Raw genomic sequence first — 25,106 nt, forward strand, 5'->3', positions numbered from 1 at the left:
ACACTGAAACAATCACTGAAACTCACAGCATAACAGCTTATTTGGTGAGTGACATTTTTCATCAATAGTAGGCTAATAATAAGACTAATAATAATAATAATAATAATAATAATAATAATAATAATAATAATAATAATAATAATACAGTAATCATGATATTAATAATATAACAATAATTAATATCATAAATAAACATTTTCTATCGGAGGCACTTAAACTAGTTGCATCTGGCCTCACCGAGGATTTCGATCACCGGCAGCTACTGAGTACAGTAATACATAAACAGAAATGTTAATAGATAAAGGACATAATATACAATGCGTGTTTGTCAAAAAAATGTAAATGTCTCACTGTTCCCATTCAGGAGGGTACAGTGAGACACCAGTGTCTATTAACAGACATTGAAATGATTTACATTTATTTCAAAAGAAAAGAAAGCTTACTGTCGCTTTATCTTGCCATGTTCTGTAGACTTATTTAGAATCATTTTGATGTCTGACTTCGAAACCATTGAAACATCTGGAACATTTGGAAAAGTGAATTTTCCATGACTTTTCAAACTTTTGCTAAAAATAAAATGAATTTTTGGTGACAACAAAGCTTATAATTATAAGAATTTAATTTAATTCTTTATTATTTTTTTTTAATTTTGTGAATAATTTTTTATTTATGAAACCATTAAAATGCAATGTATCCATTATTTTAAGCTATAGTTCCTAAATTGGTTACTAGTATGTTCATTTTTAATGTTAGTTACTGGTAAATGTAATATAATTACAGTTTATTTTTGCAAATCATTGGTAAATGGGAACAGTGAGACATCTCATTGTACCCTTCAATGACATGTCTCACTGTTCCCTTTATGCATAGTTCGTTTAAAAATGGCACCATCACTTCAAAATCAAAACAAGAAAGACGAAACTTTGCAAAACATAACGTCAAATACCATAGTATTAGGTAACAAAACATTCATGTGTCTATTTAATTTGTGTATCCAATATAACCTTCATTAAACACAAGCCAAAATTTTACTTCTAGAGTGAAAAATTACGAATTATTTTCTCATCACTCACCTTTATAACTAGAATCAAATCGAGTATGAAAATACTGTTACTTTACTCATGCAACATACAACTCCACTGTTACAAACATTTCAACATCAAAATTTACCATCTAATAAAAAATGTCTCACTATTCTCCCTGTCTCACTGTACCCACTTCTCCCCTACTGTAACGATATTTTTTGTGAAATGTGAATTTTTTCATTTAGAACAATAAAAAAACATTTTGTCAGAAATACTACTTTTTTTTTACATTAATCAGTCTATGCTTCAATCGATACCGGTACTTCTTTAAGTAAAATTTACGAATGAAGTCAGATAAGTTATTATTTTGTGTCATGAAAATATCTTTTGTGTGCAATTCAAAGACTAAAGTTTTTATTTTTATTTTGGTACACAGTGTTACCAACTTTTCCTTACTGGAAAACCGAACACAAAAGTTATTGGTAGAACAATATACAATAAAACTGAACTGTCCTGACGAAAACCAGATGGTTGGCAACAATATGTAACTGACAGTTCAAAAAAAAAAAGACCTGCCTAATATCAATGATCAATGCCCCAGATCGCTTTAGCAGTTACTGAAATTCGTTTTCTGTGGATTGTTGTTTTAACCCGAAAGGCATTTGAAAAGATGTATGAAAATTGATATATTCATTGCTGGATATATTATTTTATACATGACTGTGTGATAGAGATTATTGGTTGCTTTTCTTTTGTCTTTTCAGAAAGATGTTATAGTATCTATTCATCATGTAAAATTCAGTTGAAACTCTGTTAAGATTTACTAATGCATTTTGTTGTTTCCAGTGAAAGCATGTTTGAATAACGAACACAAAGAGCATGCCGTATATAATTGCATGTATTGAATTAAATGCTTTTTTTTTTTTTACAAGCTTATGTACTTATATATGTATAAACAAACTTTAAAAAGTCCTTTTAAAAACATTCCTTATTCCAGAAAAAAAATTCCTCACACGAAATTGTAATTTTAACATAAATCATACCATACATATGATTTTCGTAGGTTTATGGCATTGTGGTTTTTGTTTCTGGGTTCAAACCAATGCAGTTACTGATGATATTAAAAATTTGTGATTAATTATTAATTTTAACCTCCGGATAGAATAATGTAAGCCATTGTTCACTGGCTTGTCAACTCTCGGAACAAAAACCACAATCATGCAATTCTTTCAACATTGTGAAGCAAGTTGAGGTGTATGATTTAAGAATATAGCAGTAAAACTGATTTAAGACACGTCTTGATGGTTTTATGTACAGTGTGTTTCTTGTATGAACCAGAATGCTCCCTTGCCTCCATAACTCTATATTCTCATGATGACTGAAGATTCATCTTCATGTTATGAGCATGGTTACCTTATAAGAAACGCCCTGTATAATAGTAGTTAATTACGTTGGTTTTATTTCATGTTTCGTTCATCCAATATTTTAGATTTAGAAATACATCTACAAAACTTTTAGTGTAAGAATTGATTTGGTAGTTTGTAAAATATTGTATCCTTCACAGTCTGTCCTCAATTCCTTCCATGTTTTGCAGCTGATTGAGGTATTGTTTGTCTTCCTAGTGTAAAAATGTACAATAATTAACTGATTTCATGGTACAGAGATGCACATACTGTTCAGGGCTTTGATTAGTCACAAATTAACGTATGTCTTGTATAAAAATTGATTCTCATGAAATTCCCTGTGTGAATGTGTGTGTAAAGGCGGTGATATCATCTCGCAAAGGTCAGGAAGTGACTTTGGAAGTGTGGGACTGGGACCCAGGCTTCCCCGGAGTACAAAACGACGATTACCTTGGAAGGTAGAGCAAGTAGCCCCTAGCAGTACAGCCGGGTGGTTTTGTGCAATTGCAGTCATAACTTGTTTTGCAAACCTATGTTGTTGTGTGTTGTGTGTTCTTACTTCTTACAAAAGAGATTAATTGCTGCTAAAAATTTCTAATTTTTAAAAAGAATCTGCTCTTGGTACAGATAATAATATTTTTTCTTACTAATTGAAATGCATGGGATGGCTACATAATCTAAGAGTGACGATATATTAACGGAACCGTTTTCATAACCTCTGTTAATTGATGTTGAGTTATTATTTTAATTGCTTACTTCGTTAAACAGCAGCTTCTTGAAATTAAATTCCACATTATATATATATATATATATAATGTATGCAATAGGCCTATTTTATTGTTTCCCTTCCTATAGAGGTTAAATTTGTTATTGAAATAACAACGAAATTTTTTGTCTATATAAATTGTACTTGCGTAACTAATTCAGTAACTCAGTGTAAGAAATAGAACAAAATTACCAGTTATTTAAAAAAGAAAGCTTAAAACATTTAGGTTAAGTATTTTAAAGTTGTGATTGCGTTTTATGTAACAGGATTAAAATATAATCTTAACACCTATGCTATGGTAATAATGATAATAATTAATAACAATGATTGAATACTGAAACAATGTACAAACAAATAGAAATCTGAGTATGGTACCATGAAATTTGTAACACTTATTTTTAAACAATTCAGTATTAAATATTGTAAATTGGTCAAAGTATTGTGACTTGCCTGATAGCTTCATTTCAGGCGTAAGTATATTTATTACAACTTCATTTTAATAATTTTATCAAATTTTATCTATTATCAGGCAGTACATCTCACTTGACGAAGAACAATTGTTTGTGTACATCTGAAGTCTGATTAGTGTAATATGTAGCTAGTCAGCGATGTATGCAATGGAGGGGGTAAAGGAACTGGCCATCCTACCCCATTATCTCCTAACCTAGTTCCCTCATAAGTGGTGCCTTCTTGGTTTCACTTGTGAGGTTCAGACCTGTCCTCGGCAGTTGACTAAACAAACACTATCACTTCGGAATATGTATGATAATAACTTTCTTGTGTTAAATATTATTAACGTACCTTGTTAACATGTTTCGACATATTTTCGGTCATCTTCGGAACTGGTTGTTGTTGGTCCGAAGTGATACAGTGTTAAAAGTTGTGTAATCAAGATGTATAAACATTATCAAATTTGTATTGTTTCCATCTGAGTAGATATCACTCTAGCAGATGTCGAAGAAAGAGACAGTATCTTCTATCTCAGTACTTTAAGGATATTTTCATATCTGTCATATGGCACTGAATGTGTTCAAATAATCTTGTACAGTAATTTAAATGGTTAAATGTTATAATTTATTATCGGAAATTTTATTTATATATAGTTTCCTTCATTTTACTTAATATCTTTTCACCACTAAGAAAAGTTCTGAATATATTCACCAAATATATTCAAAAAATCATCTCGCAAGTTCTTAAAGATTCCCTGCAGATTACACAGTTTCATTTATACCACTTAGAAGGCCTTAATTAAGGATATGCTAATTTTAAATGAAATCTTTTATTTATAAGTATAATTTTAAAGTTATCTTCTAAGATTTTATTTTATAATTGATAATCAATGGTGCTTAATTATTACATTTTATTTTTATAACAATCTTCATATTTAATTAATTACCGGTATATTTTTATTTGCTATTAATTTCCGGATCGTCGTGGTCATCCTTAATTAAGGCCGGACGATTTATTTCTCTCTCTCTCTCTCTCTCTCTCTCGCTCTCTCTCTCTCTACCTACTATACAGAGTCGATGGTAATCTCTGCACCAAAATGAAACTGGTACCAGTAATAGATCATGAGAGAAGATTTTAAAATCTAAATAAGTTTTTTTCTGTAACATGCACCATTTTAGAGAAAAAATCGTTATGTTTCTATGAAACATTTGGTAACATCACGGCTACTGCAATAACTCTAAGTAAGCACGGCCTGCACTCCTTACCTTCCCCTCCCCTTCTGCTGTACTCAGTTGGTTGCATTGCAAGATTTATTTCAACTATTTTCGCTTATTCAATTTAAATTCATGATGATCTAATTTCCAAAAAAAAAAAAAATCAAGACATTACCAGTAACTGTTCAGATTATTTTTACCTATCTGCTTGTAGAGCAATCAACCATTTCTCTTGAGCCATTACCACTATAGAGTGCTGCAAACATTGGGCAAAGACTATTTTCTTCCTGCTTAACCGTGTTTCATCAAAGGAAAAATGTAATACAGTAGAACCTCTATTATCCGTGGTAATGATCGGGGTGGACTGAACAGTTAATCGAAAAAATCGGATAATCTGTACCATAAAAGATTTTCGTAAATTTAGTAAATAATATTTACATTTTCGTAATTTCGTCCACAATCTTCTATTTAACGCGCTATGTAGTTCACTAATTTAAGTCTGGTTGTCAACAATGGGCTATAAGGGCCAATGATACACTTTGTAATGATTGTCTCTGGAAATATATTAATAATGGAGGTCTCGTGTTGTAGATTTACATACTTTATACACGTCAATCTCGTATTCTGATGCGAGGTGAGCCACAGTTTCTCATTCCCCAAACCACTCCATTGTTTACACTTTTTTTTTATACATTTTCACACCTGTAGAAGACATTTTATATAGAAGTTATACAGTACGACAATTCGAACAGTAGACCATACTCTGTAAGGAAAAAGACTTGTAAGAACACTATATAGAAAAAATAATGTGCTAATACAATGTACAGTACTTAATATATTTCTGCAGAAGAAAAGCGAGAGAAAGACAGACGGATAATCCAATAATCAGTTAATAAAATGACGGATAATCGGGGTTCTACTGTAAAAGTTTTATTATATTTAACATGTAGAATCACGCTCTTAAATTTTGGTGCAGAGGTTACCATCCATCCTGTATTTACAGCATTACTGTATTCGAAGAAGTTTCAATCATAAATTTGAGATTTTTCAGTTAAATGTAATTTACAAACTTTAGTTTTCTATTGTTATACCTTCATGAATATGCATTATCTGCGGCTGTTATTTACAATGCAGTGTAGGAGCCATCTCATTCATTTCATGTAAGTGATGAATAGTATCACAGAAGTCAGAAATATAACTTCCAAGTATGGATCTTTTCTTTCATTTTATGTCTTTGCTGTTTAATGTAGAGAAGATTTAGGAAAATTAATTTTTAAAAGAGAAACAAAGGAAGTTTATTCCATAAAAAGTACGTATTCTTTTAATACAACATCAATATTAATGCATTTATGTCTTGGATGGCATGTTTGAACACAATGTTTAAACTGGACCAATCTAATGGAGATGGGATTCTGTATTTCCACTTGCAGTTTGTATCATTTCAGCACTAGACACATGCTGATAACAATGCACTCAATTGCACAGCTGCATGCATACAAAACTGACTGAAGACAAGAATATTTCTAAGGGTGTGGCTTTCTTATGCTCATATTATCTTTATGTTATAAATCTGGTTAAGGACAACATAATGTTTACATGATCAATGTATGATTTCTTGTACTGTATTAATTATTCAACACATTAATACTCTTATTTTCGATTTGGGCAGTCTTTAAATAATGTACTAGAAGATTGAAATAAATGAATAGAAATGTGTAAATTAAGATTGAAATAAATTAATGGAAATGTGTAGACCTAAATTTAACCAAGCTTTCAATACAGGTGATTGGGGGAGAGACACGTAGATTGCCCTTATTCATAGTTTACGTTAAATTTTTCAGTTACAAAGTCACTTTCGTTTATAATTATAGCTTGTTGTTCTTTCCAGAAATTATCATAAAATGCTTTTTATAAGTTTATTTATATAAATATTATTTATTTTAACATAGCCTACAAATTAAATTGTCTGCAAATAATCTTCACTTTGTAGCAGTCATAGTGTTTCTTTAATTATTGTTATTCCTGTGCTACAAGTCTTTCATTGATCTTTTAAAAAGGCTCATTTCGTTAAACATTTTAGGTTCAGTCTTCGTGAAAATCTTCATAATTAAAATCTAGGTTTTGTTTGCTGGAAATAATTGAGCCGAAAAAATTGTTAACATATAACTTACATATATTACGTTGAATACCGGTATTTTGAATATAGCGACATATTACTTGCCGTTTTATGATAGTTGTTACCATTAAGACAATGTGAATAGGCTTATTCAATAATACGAGTTGAATAAATTTATATAAAACTGATAAAAATAATGCACAGTTATTTAGTTCCAACAAATTTGTCTGTGGTAAGAAATAAATAAAAACTCTAGTGAATAACTAAAATTCGTATCTTTCTTTCTCATTAATGAGGTCAATAGACATAACTTTACTTAGTTACTGTAGCCTACATTCTTGTTTTCATATTTTATGGTTACTAACTTTGAGACTGGAAATATTAACGGTTTCTTGCACATCATGAGTATTAGGCCTATTCATACGATTATTCAGGGCTGTTATTTACATGTTTCGTAGTCTTCTATCGTGACAAAAAAAAATACCGTTACACATTTTTGTAGAAGTAAATAAATTGTGTAATTAAAATAGTTTAGTTGATTTAATTATTTTAAACAAACCTTATTACTTTTAAGCATTTGAGTGTAAAACAGTACATGACCTTCGTCTGTGCCCAGATATTTTAAATTAAAAATATTGCTGAAATTTGATTTGAAGTTCCTTCTAACTTCAGCAATCACGAAAATTGTACAGTTGCTAGTATGTATAATTTTCCAAATACCCACGAGAAATGTCTGGCAGCAATACACAAGAATTTCTTATTTCATGGGCACGTGTCCATCAGATATCCTGTAAATACGAAATTCTTTAAGCTTGGAAGTGTACACTCTTATTTAAAAAATACATTTTTTTTAAGAAAATTTATTTGATTCAAATCCTAACAAATTTCATTGTATTCTGAACAGCATAAACTGTACCAATAGCATTTTCTTTTTAATACCTTACCTGTATTGGGGCGTTTTGAGATATGGGAATTTTGTTTTACATGTTATTTATTCCCTGTATGAAGTGTTTAAACTGAAACTAATATTTCCCTTCACATTCAAAATAGTGTTGTTTCAAATTTACTAATTTGCTTCAAATATTTCAGCTTTGCAGTGCTGTATAAAATGACAGAACGACTGGGAGTATAGGTCAGAGATTTCCACATTTAAATAAATATGTAATGTTTAATAATTTGTGTACACTTTGTTTCTTAACTATTCTTACTGTGGTCTAATCTCGTGCTAAATTCTGCAATAGTTTGGAGTTCTGATTGAAATCTATGCTTTGAACACTTACGTAGTTTAGTTAGCCTTCATCACTAATTTTGTACTGTAGCCAACACCATTAATGCCATATATCGGTATAGCTTAGAATTTGTGTATAATGTGTGTATATTGAATTCATGCACTAGGCCCAGTAGCCAAGTGCTGGGTTACATTCGACTCCTCTCATTTGAAATGTTAGCTAGCAAAACAAATAATTAATATTAACTTCTCTGTTTCAACAGAATGTTAAATGTCACTGTAACGTATTTGTTTATGCTTGAATTCGTCCTTTTCCATTTGAGAGCGTGCTGTGTGACTACATTTTACCATAGTGTGGAAGAAAAATTATATAATACATAATTAACCATTTTGCTAAAATACTAATTTTAAAAAACCGTGTTCGTGTGTTGGTAGTAGTTTTGTTTGTCGGATTTGCTTTTATTTGTTTGTTTTGTGATTCTTGTAGCAGTGACAGTTCTGACACTGAGTTCTTCAAGAAAAGCCTTAGAAAAAAAGATTTAAATTCATATATCATACTTTACAAATGCAAATAGATTATAAAATTGTAATACATCCATTTGCGTATTTTTTTACAACCATGATAAGTTTCTTCCTACTTAAATTTTAAACTTACAATGAATTTGCTTCCGAATATGATGTGCAGAATGAGTACTTAAGAAAATAACACTTTTGAACTATTTTGTTAGAAAACCATTCCATTTGTGCGAAATACTTAATTTAGTTTGCACAATTTTAGTCTTTAAATAGTTTCTATTTCATAATAGTAAATTTTAGAATTTATTGAAAGGACACAAATGAATACAATATCTATTCTTAAAATTCCTGAAGTTCTTACAAGGTTTATATATGTATCAGTTCCTACAGAACTTCAAGATGAATTAGATAGTAAAATTTTAGGACATAGTGCACAAAAGCAATGCAACACACATTTCGGGTTTTTTTGATACGCCTACTGCATTTTTCTGTTAGGTACTCCCTTCGCAATTTATTTCTAGTGAGATGATATTAAGTATTCTGTGTTTAAATGAGAAGTCATTCAGTACCTATAGCTTAGTTTATGGTTACAATAGATAGATATTTATAACTAAAGCAATTTAAATGTAAATAAATTACTTTTAACTCAAGTAATTGGTATCAAAATGCTCATTGTCGCAAATACACCAACCAAAATTCAAGACGTTTACTGTTCTGTTCTCATTCTCTTTAGACTTCCGGTATTATTATTTATTAGCCTATATTTCAGTCATTATTTTTCAAAGGATAGAAAAGGGTTATTGAGGCTTTTTATAGACAACTTATGGAAGAATCTTAAATTAGTAAAATTAACAATTGCAATGGCAGCTGAAATTGTAAATTTAGAAATGATTCATTCCGGAAACATTTTGTTACATTATTTGGATCACATAGACTTACTTTTTGGATACCTGAACAGAATGTGTAGCTTTCCTTATATTTTATATGTTCATAATCTCCATAATTTTCATGAATAACTAAAGATTACGGCTTCTGCTTCTTATTTCTCTTCTTTTTAACGTTTAAGTGTTTCAGCAAAAGTATCTACTTTTCCTCATACTATTATAAATCTTGAAGTTCTGATCTGTCAGTATATTAGTTTTCCTTTTCTCTCTTAATGGTAATTTATCTTCCACATTTCTTTTACTGAAACACTATAATTCTGTCTTTTCTAACTGTAAAGTAAGCGCCTGAGAATGAAGCTGCTTTTGCTGTTGTTGCCAGTTTGAAGTTGAGGAATTGAAGGGTCAGAAGTTGGCTGCCGTTCTCTATGACAAAGATACGACTGGACAGGACGACTTTCTGGGAAGGTACACAGGCACATGCATGAGTCATAGGCACTAGTGGTCCACCATCCAGTCAACAGCTTCATAAATGCTCGTACTACCGAAAAATATAGGTCATCATTACATTCATTCCTGTTTGACATTTTGAAGATGAATTAATCTCAAATATAAATTGCTGTAAAGTATGCCTATTTACTTGTATTTGAAATGATATTTCTAACAAACAGTCTCTCTGGTTGGTTCGATTATATACAGACTAATACTTTAAATTTAGAGGGAAAAGAACTGGCCAACCTACCCTATTATCTCCTGGCCTAGTTGCCTCATAAATGGTGCCATGTTGGTATCACTTGTGAGGTTCAACGCTGTCTTCTGGCAGGTGACTAAACAACAACAATTTTGTATTTATATAATTTCTAATTATCCTATGAATTTCACACATATGATGTTCTTAAATACTTGTCACAGTTACTATGCTCTCTTTTAATATAATATCCTTAGTTAATTATACGTAATTATGAAAAGGGGATCAAATAGTTGTGGACTTTCGCTATAAACCTGTTCAGTTGATGTATAAAGTTTGTATATAACGTAGCTAACCTCTTGCATAATATTACTTCTAAATTCTATCAGTTAAACATATATATCGTATCTACAAATTTATATGTAAATAATCAATTGTTACCGGTACTTTATTGACCAGATTCTATGAATTTCTCACATATATTACTATCATATTGTTATTATTTACTTTCAGTGCAAGAATCTTGTATTATCTTGATCACACGATAAATTTATTAAATATAGGATATTGGAGTTTCTTAGCTAATTATTGTCTGGTGCCCTTATTTGCAAGTACTTTATTAGCATTAGGTGACCTCAAATTTAACTTCACGCCTGGAGAATAAGTAGGAGGATTTTCAAAGACATTTAGGCCTAAGTCTTGTACATTTTTTTTTTGTAATAATTCACCAATGTTAATACGAAGTACAAGAAAAAATACATTTTGCTTTCGAAGTCAAAATTAGTAAAGCAGATTGTAAGATGTACATGTTGTACATGTTTTTAAATGTTCAAGGTTAGCGTACATGTAAGAACACATTCATAAAGTTTCACGCAGTCATTTCATGTGATTGAAAAACTACCACATTTTTCAACAAAGTAATAGAAAGTGTTACTGTTTGAGATGTATGACTTAACAAAATTATTTACATTATTATTGAAGACAATAATATGAAATATTTTTACAATACGTATAAGTTAAAGTAAGTTCTTAAATAATAGATTGAGTTTTTTAGTCAGTTATTTAACTACAAGATGAAGCCGAGAATTCCGCATATGGTTACTAAACATTCGCCTTACAATTGAGAAAAACAGATTAAAAAGCAACCATATAATCACGCCAAGCAGGTACAAAACGAATCCACACCAGAGCTCTGGATCAACAGGTAGGTTATATGTGATACCACCTGACCTGCGACAGTGACCATGAATCGAAGTAGATGAATTTCTGTTAATACCTGTTCCCAGAAAAATCCTGTTCTTTGACAAGCTAACATCTTTATATAAATTGCCTAAGGTTAAATATGACTGTAAATCAATATAGTCTTTGAATAGTGCCGTATTTAAATGAAAGAAGTATTTAAAAATACAAAATATTTCCCTTCATTTAAAAATAGTGTTAATTTCATGACGTCCCAGAAAAATGTGCAATACTGGATTGTGGATTACTCTTTGTCTTTTACACACGCAGTAACTGTACTTCTGAGTACTTTTTATGCCAGCTGTTCTTGTCAAACTCTGTCACGATGCTGGAGAGAGTCCCAGTGAATGGTGATTGTTTGAGAAGCAGCTGTGCACTGCCTTCTTTCAAACTGTTCTTTATGATGCTTTCATAGATATATTCATTTCTAGATGTGGATTTAATTTCATTGCATGATTAGGTTATGAATCGAATATTGTAAAAATATTAAATTCACAAATAAAATGCATATTGCATGCAGGTTCTTGGAAACAGGATAGAGACGGAATGTTCCACGGATTATGTATCAAACTTCAGGATCACATTGTACTAAGATAGTAACATAACATGTTCGAAGTCAGTTGTTTATGCTGATAAATAACTCTTGGATATTTGCATTATGATGTCATTTGAAATCACGAATATGGTTGGTTGAGTTACAGTGATCAGTAATTTGACATTGGAGCTATCTGCGATTTTGCAACACAATCACAGATCTTCGTAATTTTTAACTTTTAATATGACATCAACAGAAAATCATCTCACTGCACCTTTCAAAACAGCTCAAAGGTCCATTCAGTTTTCATTTCACTACCATCTAGTGTTGAAGTTCAGAAAACATGGAATCCCAATTTTTCTGCCTGGTATGTACCAGTGGCGTGTATTTGGAACACTTTTTATCTTTTATCAGCAGTAAATAATTTTTATGATAAATTATTTTTAAAAATGTTTCAGATATTGGTAATTAAATTCAGTTTATAACTGTATCTAAATAAAGTTTAAACATGAGACTATATTGAGATCATAATAACTTTAATTCATTTACATGTATGATATGATCATGGAGTTAGGTACAGATTTTCCAGAACACAATATATAGTCTGCATTGAGGAATGTATTACGAATAGGCATTTATTTATGAGTTGTATAAAGCTTCATTGAATATGGCATGTTATAAAGAAGTCATTTTGCAACGCAAAAATAGTACCAGTATGAATTATAGTAGGGCCTATAATAATATTATAACATAAGTGCCGGTATGCTTTTTATTAAATAGGTACCTCATAGATTTTATGCTCTTTATATTTTATTGGTATTATACAAGTTAGATACCGGTACAGTACTTAGATTTTAAAATTATACGGCATCTAGCTTGACAGACATAAAGTATACTTGTCAATAAAATTAGAGCTACCATTTCATGAAGCATTATCGAGGTTGAATATCATGAGTTTCAAATACCAGTACCAGTAATGGATTTTTTTTTTTCTAAAATAGTGCCCAGGTGATTAAAAATTTAGCAATTTTATTATTATTTTTGTCCGAGAATAACAGTCTCATACAGTTATATACCGGTAACTTACTTAGATTTTAAAATTATAAGGCATCTAGCTTGACAGACATAAAGTATACTTGTCAATAAAATTAGAGCTACCATATCATGAAGCATTATCGAGGTTGAATACCATGAGTTTCATATACCAGTACCAGTAATGGATTTTTTTTTCTAAAATAGTGCCCAGGTAATTAAAAAATTAGCAATTTTATTATTATTTTTGTCCGAGAATAACAGTCTCATGCATGTGCCAGAGAATTCACAGATATTTCGAACATGTAAGATTAGAGCGAATCACATTTTTCCCTTAGTGTGTGTAAAAAACTTTCTTGAAGTAAGGATGAGAAGAATTGCTAAAATAATTAGCTTCTCGCGTGGATTTATACTGTACTAAATACTCACAATATTAAAAAGAGACAATTAAAACTATATCTTGGACAAAGAGATATCTGATAATTAAATTTAAAATAAAAAAGTGACAAAGAAAGGAACTACTTTATAATTTTAGGACATTGGAATTTTATGAAGCCATAAACAAAGAGCTGGAGCGAGTTACACCTCAAACAATTGAAGATGTTCTCCAACATGTAGGTACACGAACCACAAATTCAAACCTAGGATGCGTTCTGCCCTAGTACTCAGTGTTAGTTGTGTCTTGTACTGCAAGAGTAATTGTAGATCGTCGTCTTTGTTTTGTAATCTAAATGCTATGCTTGAATTGAGTTCCTTCTGCACCTTATCAAATGTACTGTCTGTGCATGTACACGTGCTTGCATGTATAAAAACCGCTTCACAACATTTTATGTTTTAGTAACATTGTTTAAAAACCCTGTTGTTCGCACTAAATAAAAATGATCATTTTCACTTCATATCTCTCATTCTAAAATATGAATTTTTAAAATTTGTTTTCACGTGGCAGCTGAATATTCAGTCATTTACATTGTTTTATCATATCACATATCAAATACATTAAGCATACTGAATGATTGTGAAAAATTAACATTATCAAATGCCTCTGACTATACTTTACAGAGCTACCGTGGATGTGAGTGGTGTAGCCAAGAATGGACAGGTTGATTTGGTAAGTACTGTTTCAATTTTATGTAGGCCTAGACTGTTTGTTGTATTTGTATTTTATAAGGTTTTTTCTGTTTAGTTTACCATCATCAGAATGATTCAAATATTATACACTCAACAACACTCAAGTAACTGGGCTCAAATCCTGGTGAATTTAAGTGAAATTAGTAGTGAATTAAACCTGTGTTGACATTAGGACGAATTTCTTCACAGTACTTTCGTTTCTGCTACCTACCATGATTTCACTATTTTTAATAATAATAATAATAATAATAATAATAATAATAATAATAATAATAATAATAATAATAATAATAATAATAATAATAATAATAATAATAATAACCTTCACAAGCTAGATCGTTTAATCTGTTACTCATTATCCATTTATTTTTTACATTAAAAGTTAGGTTGTTCTGATTCATTATTTCTGCTTGGTTCCTCCATTTGCTTCTGTTAGTGGTGATATAGAATAATAATACAATTATTATTATTATTATTATTATTATTAGTTATTGTTATTGTTATATTATTATTATTATTATTATTATTATTATTATTATTATTATTGTTACATTATTATTGTTATATTATTATTATTATTGTTATATTATTATTGTTTTATTATTATTATTATTATTATTATTATTATTATTATTTTATCATCTTAGTGCAAAATGTGTTTACTTATTGAATGAAAGCTTTATCAATACAAATTTTTCTTCCAGTTAGTTTCTGTTCTTCACAGTGCTTAATTTTTCAAAATTTAAGGTACTGGGGCCCCGAAATCTAGTCCAGGTAGAGATAATCTTTCTCGTTTAATTTTGAAATAAAGCCTAGAAATTATTTGCGTTAAAAATGCTAATAAAACCAAGAATATTAATGTGAGTTATATATTTTAAATAATAATTTTTTGATATTATTAAGCCTATTATTATTATTATTATTATTATTATTATTAATATTATTATTATTATTATTATTATTATTATTATTATTATTATTATTATTATTATTATTAAAAGATTAATTTGGCTTTTGTACATAGCCTAAAAAAATAGGCTACATTTCCATTAATTTGGTAATAAAACTTTTTTTTGTGGGTGGTGGGGATTAAATTGGTTTAACTACAATGTTTACATCTTTAAATAATTATATTGTATAGAAACTGAAACATTAAGAATTTAATTTATATATAAGAGCCTACGAAATACTCATTGTTACATAAAGACCAGGTGATATTAACATGCATGTTACTAGTACAAAGGAAAATATGAAATAAAGTTCATGAAAGCATTTCTTTAGTACACAATTGTCTTTAACGTATACCAGTATTTTCTGTGTTCATTCTTTGGATTTAGTGTGTATGCTAGAATGACGTCCCTTTATCTGCCATGATTTTACATTCCGAGTAGGTTGGCATTTATTTACTGGAGTTCCCACAAGTCTTAAAAAATCACGCATGCTTTTCACGTGATGAAACTGTCTTATCAGCCTGATTACCTGGTTCATTGTGGAAAACCACCTCTCACATTCAGCACTTGAGATTGAAGCACTGTTTACAACTAACGTCAGTTCTTTCATAATTTGTGAGACGTTCTGGAGCTGAGCCCCAGACAGCCCCAGCTGAATTTAAGCTGTGCCTTAACATATCATAATTTCGGTTTTAGTTGTTCTGTAAGCTATATAGGCCTACTGCTTGTTGTAGATATTGACGCCAAATCGTACATAATTTGTAACAAAAATTTTACGTTTATCCAATGAATTTGTTGTTTCTTCCCTGTGTTTTTAGATAATGTTCAGTAAAATAAATGTCTGTTTTATCTCGCAGTGGGTAACATTGGAAGGGGTTAAAAGTGGCATGGTCCACTTACGTATGACATGGCTGACTCTAAGTTCTTCACTGGCAGACCTGAAGGCTGTAAGTATGACCTTGAACATTGTCTTCCAGATGTACATAGTGTGCTTTATTAAAGACTCTGTTTTAAAGCTGATTGACCTCATAGGCGATTGCAGAGACGCAGCTCCTACGACTCACATCCATGAGCACGGGACTGTTGATGGTGTTTGTGGATTCCGCTAAGAATCTGCCTGTAAGTAACACTGTTAAAACTTAACATTTTACTCGCTTCCCATATATCTCTTTCATGTGCATGCACTCTTGTACTTCTTTGCCTACTATTTGAACGGATCTTTTTTGCTGCCTTTTAAATTTACATAATGATCATCGACTTGAAAAACGATATAATTTAGATTTTCAGAACTAATCATTACTATGAATTATCTAAATCTCATTGTTTCTTCATTCTTTCCTTTTGAAATGACATATCAATTATGATTTTCAATCCTTCCGTATCTTCTTGTCCTCGTTCTCCATTCTCTTTTTCTCTTCTTTCTCCTGGGAAAGACAAGGAGAACAAGGGAAAGACAAGAATACTAAAGAAGATACAACAAGACTGAGAGGAAGATAACGAGATGAGGGGAATTTCAAGAACAACTAAGGGAGAACAAGGGACATATAAGGAAAACATGGGAAAGACAAGAAGAACAAAGAAAATATAAGGAGAAGAAGGGGAATACAAGGAGAAGAAGGATAATACAAGGAGAAGAATACAAGGAGAAGATGGAAAATACAAGGAGTAGAAAAGCAAGACTGGGAAAACAAGTGGAATACAGAGAGATCAAGGGGAATACAGGTATAGCAAGGGGAATATAAGAGGAATAAAAGAAGATCAAAGGGAAGATACGGAGAAAAAGGTAAAGACAGGAAAAACAAGAGCAAGACAAGGAGAAGAAGTGGAACATAGGGAGATCAAGGGAAAGACAAGGAGGACAAGAGGAAGAGGAGAACAAAGGGAATACAAGGAGAACAAGAGGAGTACAAGGAGAACAAGGGGACTGTAAGGAGATAAAGAAAAATACAAGGAGAACAAGGGGACTAAGGAGATAAAGGACAATACAAGGAGAACAAGGGGACTATAAGGAGATAAAGGAAAATTCAAGGAGAACAAAGGGCGTACAAGGAGAACAAGGGGACTGTAAGGAGATAAAGGAAAATGCAAGGAGAACAAAGGGCGTACAAGGAGAACAAGGGGACTGTAAGGAGATAAAGGAAAATGCAAGGAGAACAAAGTGCGTACAAGGGGACCATAAGGATATAAAAGAAAATACAAGGAGAACAAAGAAAGTACAAAGAGAACAAGGGGACTATAAGGAGATAAAGGAAAATACAAGGAGAACAAAGGGAGTACAAGCAGAACAAGGGAACTGTAAGGAGATAAAGGAAAATGCAAGGAGAACAAAGGGCGTACAAGGAGAACAAGGGGACCATAAGGAGATAAAAGAAAATACAAGGAGAACAAAGAAAGTACAAAGAGAACAAGGGGACTATAAGGAGATAAAGGAAAATACAAGGAGAACAAGGGGACTGTAAGGAGATAAAGAAAATACAAGGAGAACAAGGGGACTGTAAGGAGATAAAGAAAAATACAAGGAGAACAAGGGGACTGTAAGGAGATAAAGAAAAATACAAGGAGAACAAGGGGACTGTAAGGAGATAAAGAAAAATACAAGGAGAACAAGGGGACTGTAAGGAGATAAAGGAAAATACAAGGAGAACAAGGGGACTATAAGGAGATAAAGGAAAATTCAAGGAGAACAAAGGGCGTACAAGGAGAACAAGGGGACTATAAGGAGATAAAGGAAAATGCAAGGAGAACAAAGGGCGTACAAGGAGAACAAGGGCACCATAAGGAGATAAAAGAAAATACACGGAGAACAAAGAAAGTACAAAGAGAACAAGGGGACTATAAGGAGATAAAGGAAAATACAAGGAGAACAAAGGGAATACAAGGAAAACAAGGGGCTATAAGGAGATAAAGGAAAATACAAGGAGAAGAAAGGGGATGCAAGGAGAACAAGGGGACTATAAGGAGATAAAGGAAAATGCAAGGAGAACAAAGGGCATACAAGGAGAACAAGGGGACTATAAGGAGATAAAGGAAAATACAAGGAGAACAAAGAAAGTACGAGGAGAACAAGGGGACTATATGGAGATAAAGGAAAATACAAGGAGAACAAGGGGACTATAAGGAGATAAAGGAAAATCCAAGGAGAACAAAGGGCGTACAAGGCGATCAAGGGGACCATAAAGAGACAAAGGAGAATACAAGGAGAACAAAGAAAGTACAAGGAGATCAAGGGGACTATAAGGAGATAAAGGAAAATACAAGGAGAACAAAGGGAGTACAAGGAGAACACGGGGAATACAGGGAGAACAAATACAGTAGTTCTACGTAAAGATACTCAGAATAATAAAGCTATGCATCTGTCGATCTTTTCTTCCTGTTCTCCTTATTTTCAATGCTCCTCCTCATCCCGTTGTTTTTGTAATTGCTTCTCGTCATTTTTTTCTCCTTCTCTTTTCTCTTCTCTCTTCTTCTCTCGCTTGCTATTGTTCTTCCTCTCCTTCTTGTTTTTCGTCTCCTTTCTCTATTTCTGGTTCTCGTTCTACTTTTCTACTTTATTCCTTTTAATCGCCACTGCCATCACTACATCAGAGAGTAGCAAGACCTCCTTCTTTTTCAACTTAGACTACCTATTTTTATTACATTTCTGACGTATGATACACAGTTAACATCACTTTTTCCTCCTGGTTTATAAAATTGCTTGTGTTAGTTGTTCGTTAATTATTTCCTTTGAAATTATTTGCCTGTTTGAATTCGATATTATTGTGACTCTTAAAATAAATTCCTTTGATTGTTTTTAATTTCTTTTCTTATTTTATCCATTCCTGTACAGTGCTCAATTTCTTTTCACATTTCTATTCTGTTTGTTATATTCTTAAATTACAGTTTTTCTTTTTTTCCATATTTTGAAATACATGAAAACGAACAGTATCAGATGTTAGCTGTGTTGACTTTTTGTAGCTGTTGTTATCAACTCTTAAATTTGAAACATCAGTGTTTTTATGGTTTTACCATAACAAAAAGATTAAAGATTGAGAAATTTATCGAGATTTAGTTTGTTTTTAAGCTTTTGTACATACGGTAATTACTACCCATAGTCACCTATTTAATTTTTTTTATTAATCCCTTCTACTTTTATTTTTATTTACAGTTCACATATCATTCGGAAAAAAACAATAAAAAAGAAATGAAAATAAGTACCTAATTGAAATAGTGTAATAGACGAGAAATAGTCTTGCTTCCAAGCAACATTCTGACAGACTTATAGAAGGGAGTGCTGGGCAGTTTTAGGTGTTCACAATTATACATCTCATCAATGGAATTGTGGAGTGGAAAAATTGGACTATGGTTTTGTAGGGAAGTTGATAAAGACAGTCATGTCTAGAAGCCGTGTGGAAATGTGAAACTGCTTCTCTTGGAACACGGGAGTGGTGGTATTAATATCTTACAAGGAGAGTACATGCTCTGTATATCACCGAATGGAATAAGATTGTGTGAGATGAAAGTACAAGACGTACTGTTTAAAGTCATACCTGGTATGGGTGGCCAATGACCCCTCGTTTTGGAAATATTGGCTATTGTTTGTGACATACTTCCGTTAGGTGCTTAATAGGGAAGCATTAGACTGTGTAACAGCGTAGCCCATATGGTTGGATGCTGAATTGTTATCCAGGCAACGTGAGTTCGAATCTTAACTGGTTCTATATTTTTTTCTTTTAATAATGATTAATATTGCGATCACAGTTATCTATTTACATACCTATATCATATTTCTCAATGTATTGAATGCTTCATCATGTTTTAAACAAATTACTAATTAACTAACATTGTATTGTAAAGGATAAACAATGAAATACTGCTCACGTAGGAAGGTAAGATGTGTCACTGGCGTCTGTTCTATTTCTGTAGCAGCTATTCCATTTCATTTTGTACCCGATTCATTATGATGTCATAAAAACACACAAAACATACATATTTCCTGCACCATGCACAGCAAATGAAAGAAGGTTGTCCACAGTCACACACATTTTTCCGCACTTCTGCTGCGAAACAGATATCCTTCACATTCACAAACACTTCTCGTTCGTTTATCAATTTTGATGCATACCACGCATATTTCAACATGGCTTTGAATATAGGAACTGACAGCTGAAAGTGAATTAAAATAATAATAATAATAATAATAATAATAATAATAATAATAATAATAATAATAATAATAATAATATCAAGCTTTAAAAAATGAATGGCATTAGGATTCGAACTCGGGTTGCCTGGATGACAACTCAGCATCCAACCACATGAGCTACGCCCTTCCGCACTCTAATGCTTCCCTATTAGGCACCTAACGGAAGTATGTCATAAACAATAGCCAATATTTCCAAAACAAGGGGTCATTGGCCACCCATACCAGGTATGACTTTAAACAGTGTGTCTTGTACTTTCATGTCACAAAATCTGATTTAATTCGGTGATATACAGAGCGTGTCCTCTCCTTGTTAGTTTCTTCTTGAAGTGTTTAATATTGTATACAAAATGTTTAAAGCAGCTGCGGTATGCTATGTTTTATAAGGATTGGTGTGTAACTGTTGATAACCTACTGGCTTCATTTGTAATAATACCACAGTGCGATAAGATCCATTGGAAAACAGAGATTTTTTTCTTGTTTATGTATCAGTAGCTATTTTGAATAGTTTTCTGTATTCTGCTGTTTTTTTAAATATGTAATTACATTTTGTAAAAGAAAACTTATTGTTCCTTAAAATTTTTTCAGAACGCCCGGCCAACAAAGAAACCTGATCCATATGTTCAGTTGAGTCTGGGAAAGCAGCAAGAGATAACCAATGTTCAGTACAGAACAGGAGATCCAGTCTTCGAGCAGGGTTTTACATTCCTCGTGAACAATCCTGATTCAGACACTCTGCATCTCAAGGTAAAGAGATGTAACATTTTTATATAGCTACCGGTAGCTTTGAAGTTTATTACTAAGGTTGAGTGGAAGTTCTCAGACATGAACACATTTATTTAACAGCAAATTAAGTAATAATATAAGATCATTCTTTCAAATTAGGTTCAAATATGTTATTTTTCTGCCAGTACTTGCCGGTAATTCAATTTAACTGAGACATCATTCTTTGGACTTGGAGAAGGTAAAAAATTCTTGTATTTCTATACGGTATTAATCAATGAGCCATCGACTGGAATAAGCCATACATAATTTGAATGTGATATGTCTGGACTAGATGTAGTGACACTTCAATTGCTTTCTGTTCCTGAATCTTAGTTTGTGTCAAATGTGATTGATGGGATGAAGCATTGTCTTGTTGATAAAAAACTTGTTTTCTTCTTCTTCTTCTTCTTCTTCTTCTTCTTCTTCTTCTTCTTCTTGTCAAGTATTAGGCCATATGGCCTGTTACGATCTCACAGTTGAATTTTCAATCCAACGCTTTTTTGGACAACCGAGAGATCTCTTCCCGTTTGGACGATAGTGGAGCATGACTTTTGGGATTCTATCTCTATGCATGTGATGCATATGATTTATCCAGTTGTTCCGATAATGTTTTACATGATTAATTACAGGATCTAGTTGTAATTCTTCCATTACATCTTTATTGCGTTTGTGATCCCATTTCGTATATCCCACTGTATATCTCATTTCATTGGCCGTTATTCTGCTTTCGTCTTTCTTCCTCAATGTCCATGCCTCACTGCAGTAACAAAGTACAGGTCTCGCTAAGGTCTTGTATAGGCAAATTCTAGTACGCCTTTGTACTAGGGAAGGTTTCATAATGTTGTTAATTATTCCCATTGTTTTGGTGTATTTAGAAATCTTCTGTGAAATGTCTACTTCATCGAAAAAAAAAAATGTGTATCCGAGATATGTAAAATAATTTACTCTTTCTAATATTTTTTAATCTAAACATATTTTGCTAGGCACAGGGTATTTTCCGCAGAAGGCCATAATTTGAGTTATTTTCTTTATTAATTTTCATATCATATTTAATTCCAATTTTGTTAAAATTAAAAATTGAACGTTGTAACTCATCTTCTGAGAATGCCACCAGAGCTAAATCGTCTGCAAAAAGTAATGAATCTAGTTGTAAATGTCTATTGAGTTGTATATATCCATGAGGTAATTGAAAACTTGTTTTCATTTGACTAAATATAGACAGCAATTACATAAAGCATTGTATACATCATCCAGTTTTTGAGAACGCATTTCAGCATCAGTCACCTGACTATACAGAATAAGTTCGAAGTGAAGTATATTTTCAAAATTCCATCAAAGACACAAAATAATTTCGTGACTAAAACACTTACGTCGAATCATATGTTGCACTTTGTTGCTTACAGGATAACCCACTGCTTTCTTCTATCTGGATTGCATAAAAGCATCCAATTTTCGTCACATGTAACGTCCTCTTTCTAAATTGGTCAGTTTTGCAGAGTTTTGGAGTGGTTGATCAGAGATCTTACTCATAATTATTTTCCTTGTACATTCGAAGTTTCTATGTATCTTGTTAAGGTTGGTTACTTGCAAAATGAAACTTTAACAGTCGATTGTAAAACGATTGATTGTGAAAAACCAGCTGTTGTTGACAGTTTTCAGGTGCTTGATAGTTCTTCATCCACTGCAGTTACCAAACGTTGAAGAATTTTAATTTTTCGAATAATTTAAAGGGAAAAATTGTTCCGGGGCCGGGTATCAATCCCAGGATCTCTGGTTGAACGTACAAGCGCTCTACCAACTGAGCTACCCAGGAACTCCACCCGACACCATCTCAACCTTTCCCTTTATATCCACACAACTCGCATGGGCTGACGAAATGCCAGAGACCCACATCGAGTGCACATAATCTGTGTGACTTGGAATTGCGGTTTTCTGTTAACTTACACAGTGACGTATATATTATGCAAATCTAGTCTTTCAGGTAAAGCTCTCTGTAAAGCAGATTTGAATAATTTCGAGGGAAAAATTGTTCTGGGGCCGGGTATTGATCCCGGGACCTCTGGTTGAACATACCAGCGCTCTACCAACTGAGCTTCCCGGGAACTCCACCCAACACCGTCTCAACCTTTCCCTTTATATCCATACAACTCGCGTGGGCTGACGAAATGCCAGAGACCCACATCGAGTGCACACAATCTCTGTGTGACTTGGAATTGTGGTTTTCTGTTAACGTACACAGTGATGTATATATTATGCAAATCTAGTCTTTCAGGTAAAGCTCCCTGTAAAGCTTTACAGGGAGCTTTACCTGAAAGACTAGATTTGCAATTTTAATTTTTTGTCTATTGCACTAAAATCAAGCTAATAATTATATGTTAATTACTACAATATTTATACTGCTGTTAAAAGTACATAGTTTGAATTGCATTTGCAGGTGATGGATCAGAAGACTACCCAAGAAATAGGTTACTTTGTATTCAATCTAATATCCCTCGTCGACAAACCTGACTTGCAAGTAGACAGTCAGCCATACCGTCTTATAAAATCTGGACCAGACAGCAAGATCAATATTTCTTTGCAGATGAGGGTAAGTTTACAAAACAGTGTGCAACCCCTTTCTTCACTGACAATGATATCAAACTACCCAGCATTACAAATTTGATGTTATTTCTTTATTAATTGTTTTATAATGCTGTCATACAAAAAAATAACGTTGAAACACGTTTATTATGTCTGGTACCGGTATTTTGAAAAGGCTTAAAATAGCATTGTCTGTTTCTTATCTTTTGAGTGTATATTATGCTTTTATCTATTCTCATTTAATGCATATGTAATTTATGTGGGACATAACAAGAAAACTGCTTTGAAACCTTTAAGAAATCTATTAGGTTTTCATTATTTAACTCCAGTTAAATATCTATATCAAATTTATTTTGTTCTACCAGTTGAATTAATTATCAAATTAAGTTCTGCTATTTTCATGTACAAAGTTATTAACAATTTAATACATAGTAATATTATATTTCAGTTTAATAAAGCTATACATATTTATTATACAAGACAAATTTCTAGAATTTGTTATAGACTCCAGTTTAACATGGGATAACCATATCGAATATATATGCACAAAGTTATCAAGAGTTTTATATTGTTAAAGAAACTAATGACTTGCGTTTCTCAAAATTATGTCAGATGTGCCTACTTTTCATTTTTTCAATCGATAATCCGATATGCCTTAATTTTCTGGAGAAATAGTACCAAAATTGGGAGTGTCTTGATTTTGTAAAAGAAAGCCATTAGAATTTTATGTAAATCAGACTATCATGAACATTGCCGACTGCTTTTCATATAATCAGAGATATGAAGTCATAAATTTGTATATATAGGATCTAGTACTTTACACTCGACATAATATCGACAATTACTCATTAGTGGCCAATAGGCCTATATAATATGATCATGAAATTAGAAATAGTGAACAATTTAATATTAAATATTCCATATTGTAGATTACATAAGACTAACACAAACTTTTCTGTTATGGGGATGAAATTGTATTATAAGCTTCCCAGTCAATATTATAAATTACCAACCAATAGCTTTAAAACTATATTTTATAATTGTTTATTAAATAATCCTTTTTACTCTGTTGGTGAGTTTTGTAACACAAATTTGCATAAATAATTAATAAATGCATTTAATTACATTTAGTTACAATTAATACATTAAGTGTGAAGTGTTTTCATTAATTTTTATATTTTCAAAATACTTCGTGTTTTCATTGTTTTAATTAAATTTTACTGTTTCAATTATATTTGTCTTTTTCAAATGTATTATATGTTTTTCAATGTTTCTGTGACGAAGCCTATTACTGTATGTCTAGTGGTCTAATAAATTGAATTATTATTATTTTTTTTTATCCAATGCCACCAGGTTGTCTTTTCGACATTTCTGGTCTTCTCTCCTGGCCGTGGCTTAATTGTAACCCACT

General features: G+C 31.8%; 1 protein-coding gene across 4 annotated transcripts in view; it reads left to right on the forward strand.

Moving 5' to 3' along the window:
- The window catches only part of Esyt2 (extended synaptotagmin-like protein 2), a 122,049-nt gene that overhangs the window by 84,501 nt on the left and 12,442 nt on the right, over positions 1 to 25,106 (forward strand). For 2 of the 4 annotated variants that reach the window (XM_069846856.1, XM_069846859.1), the window contains exons 9-14: positions 2,789 to 2,886; positions 14,153 to 14,201; positions 16,029 to 16,118; positions 16,204 to 16,290; positions 20,939 to 21,097; positions 23,550 to 23,702. In XM_069846856.1, the coding sequence (XP_069702957.1) occupies positions 2,789 to 2,886; positions 14,153 to 14,201; positions 16,029 to 16,118; positions 16,204 to 16,290; positions 20,939 to 21,097; positions 23,550 to 23,702 (636 nt within the window). Of the gene's footprint in view, positions 1 to 2,788; positions 2,887 to 9,981; positions 10,068 to 14,152; positions 14,202 to 16,028; positions 16,119 to 16,203; positions 16,291 to 20,938; positions 21,098 to 23,549; positions 23,703 to 25,106 lie in introns of all 4 variants that reach the window. The other 2 variants (XM_069846858.1, XM_069846857.1) reach the window with 2 other exon arrangements.

The sequence above is a fragment of the Periplaneta americana genome, chromosome 15, assembly GCF_040183065.1.
Source record: "Periplaneta americana isolate PAMFEO1 chromosome 15, P.americana_PAMFEO1_priV1, whole genome shotgun sequence".
Classification (NCBI taxonomy): Eukaryota; Metazoa; Arthropoda; class Insecta; order Blattodea; family Blattidae; genus Periplaneta; species Periplaneta americana.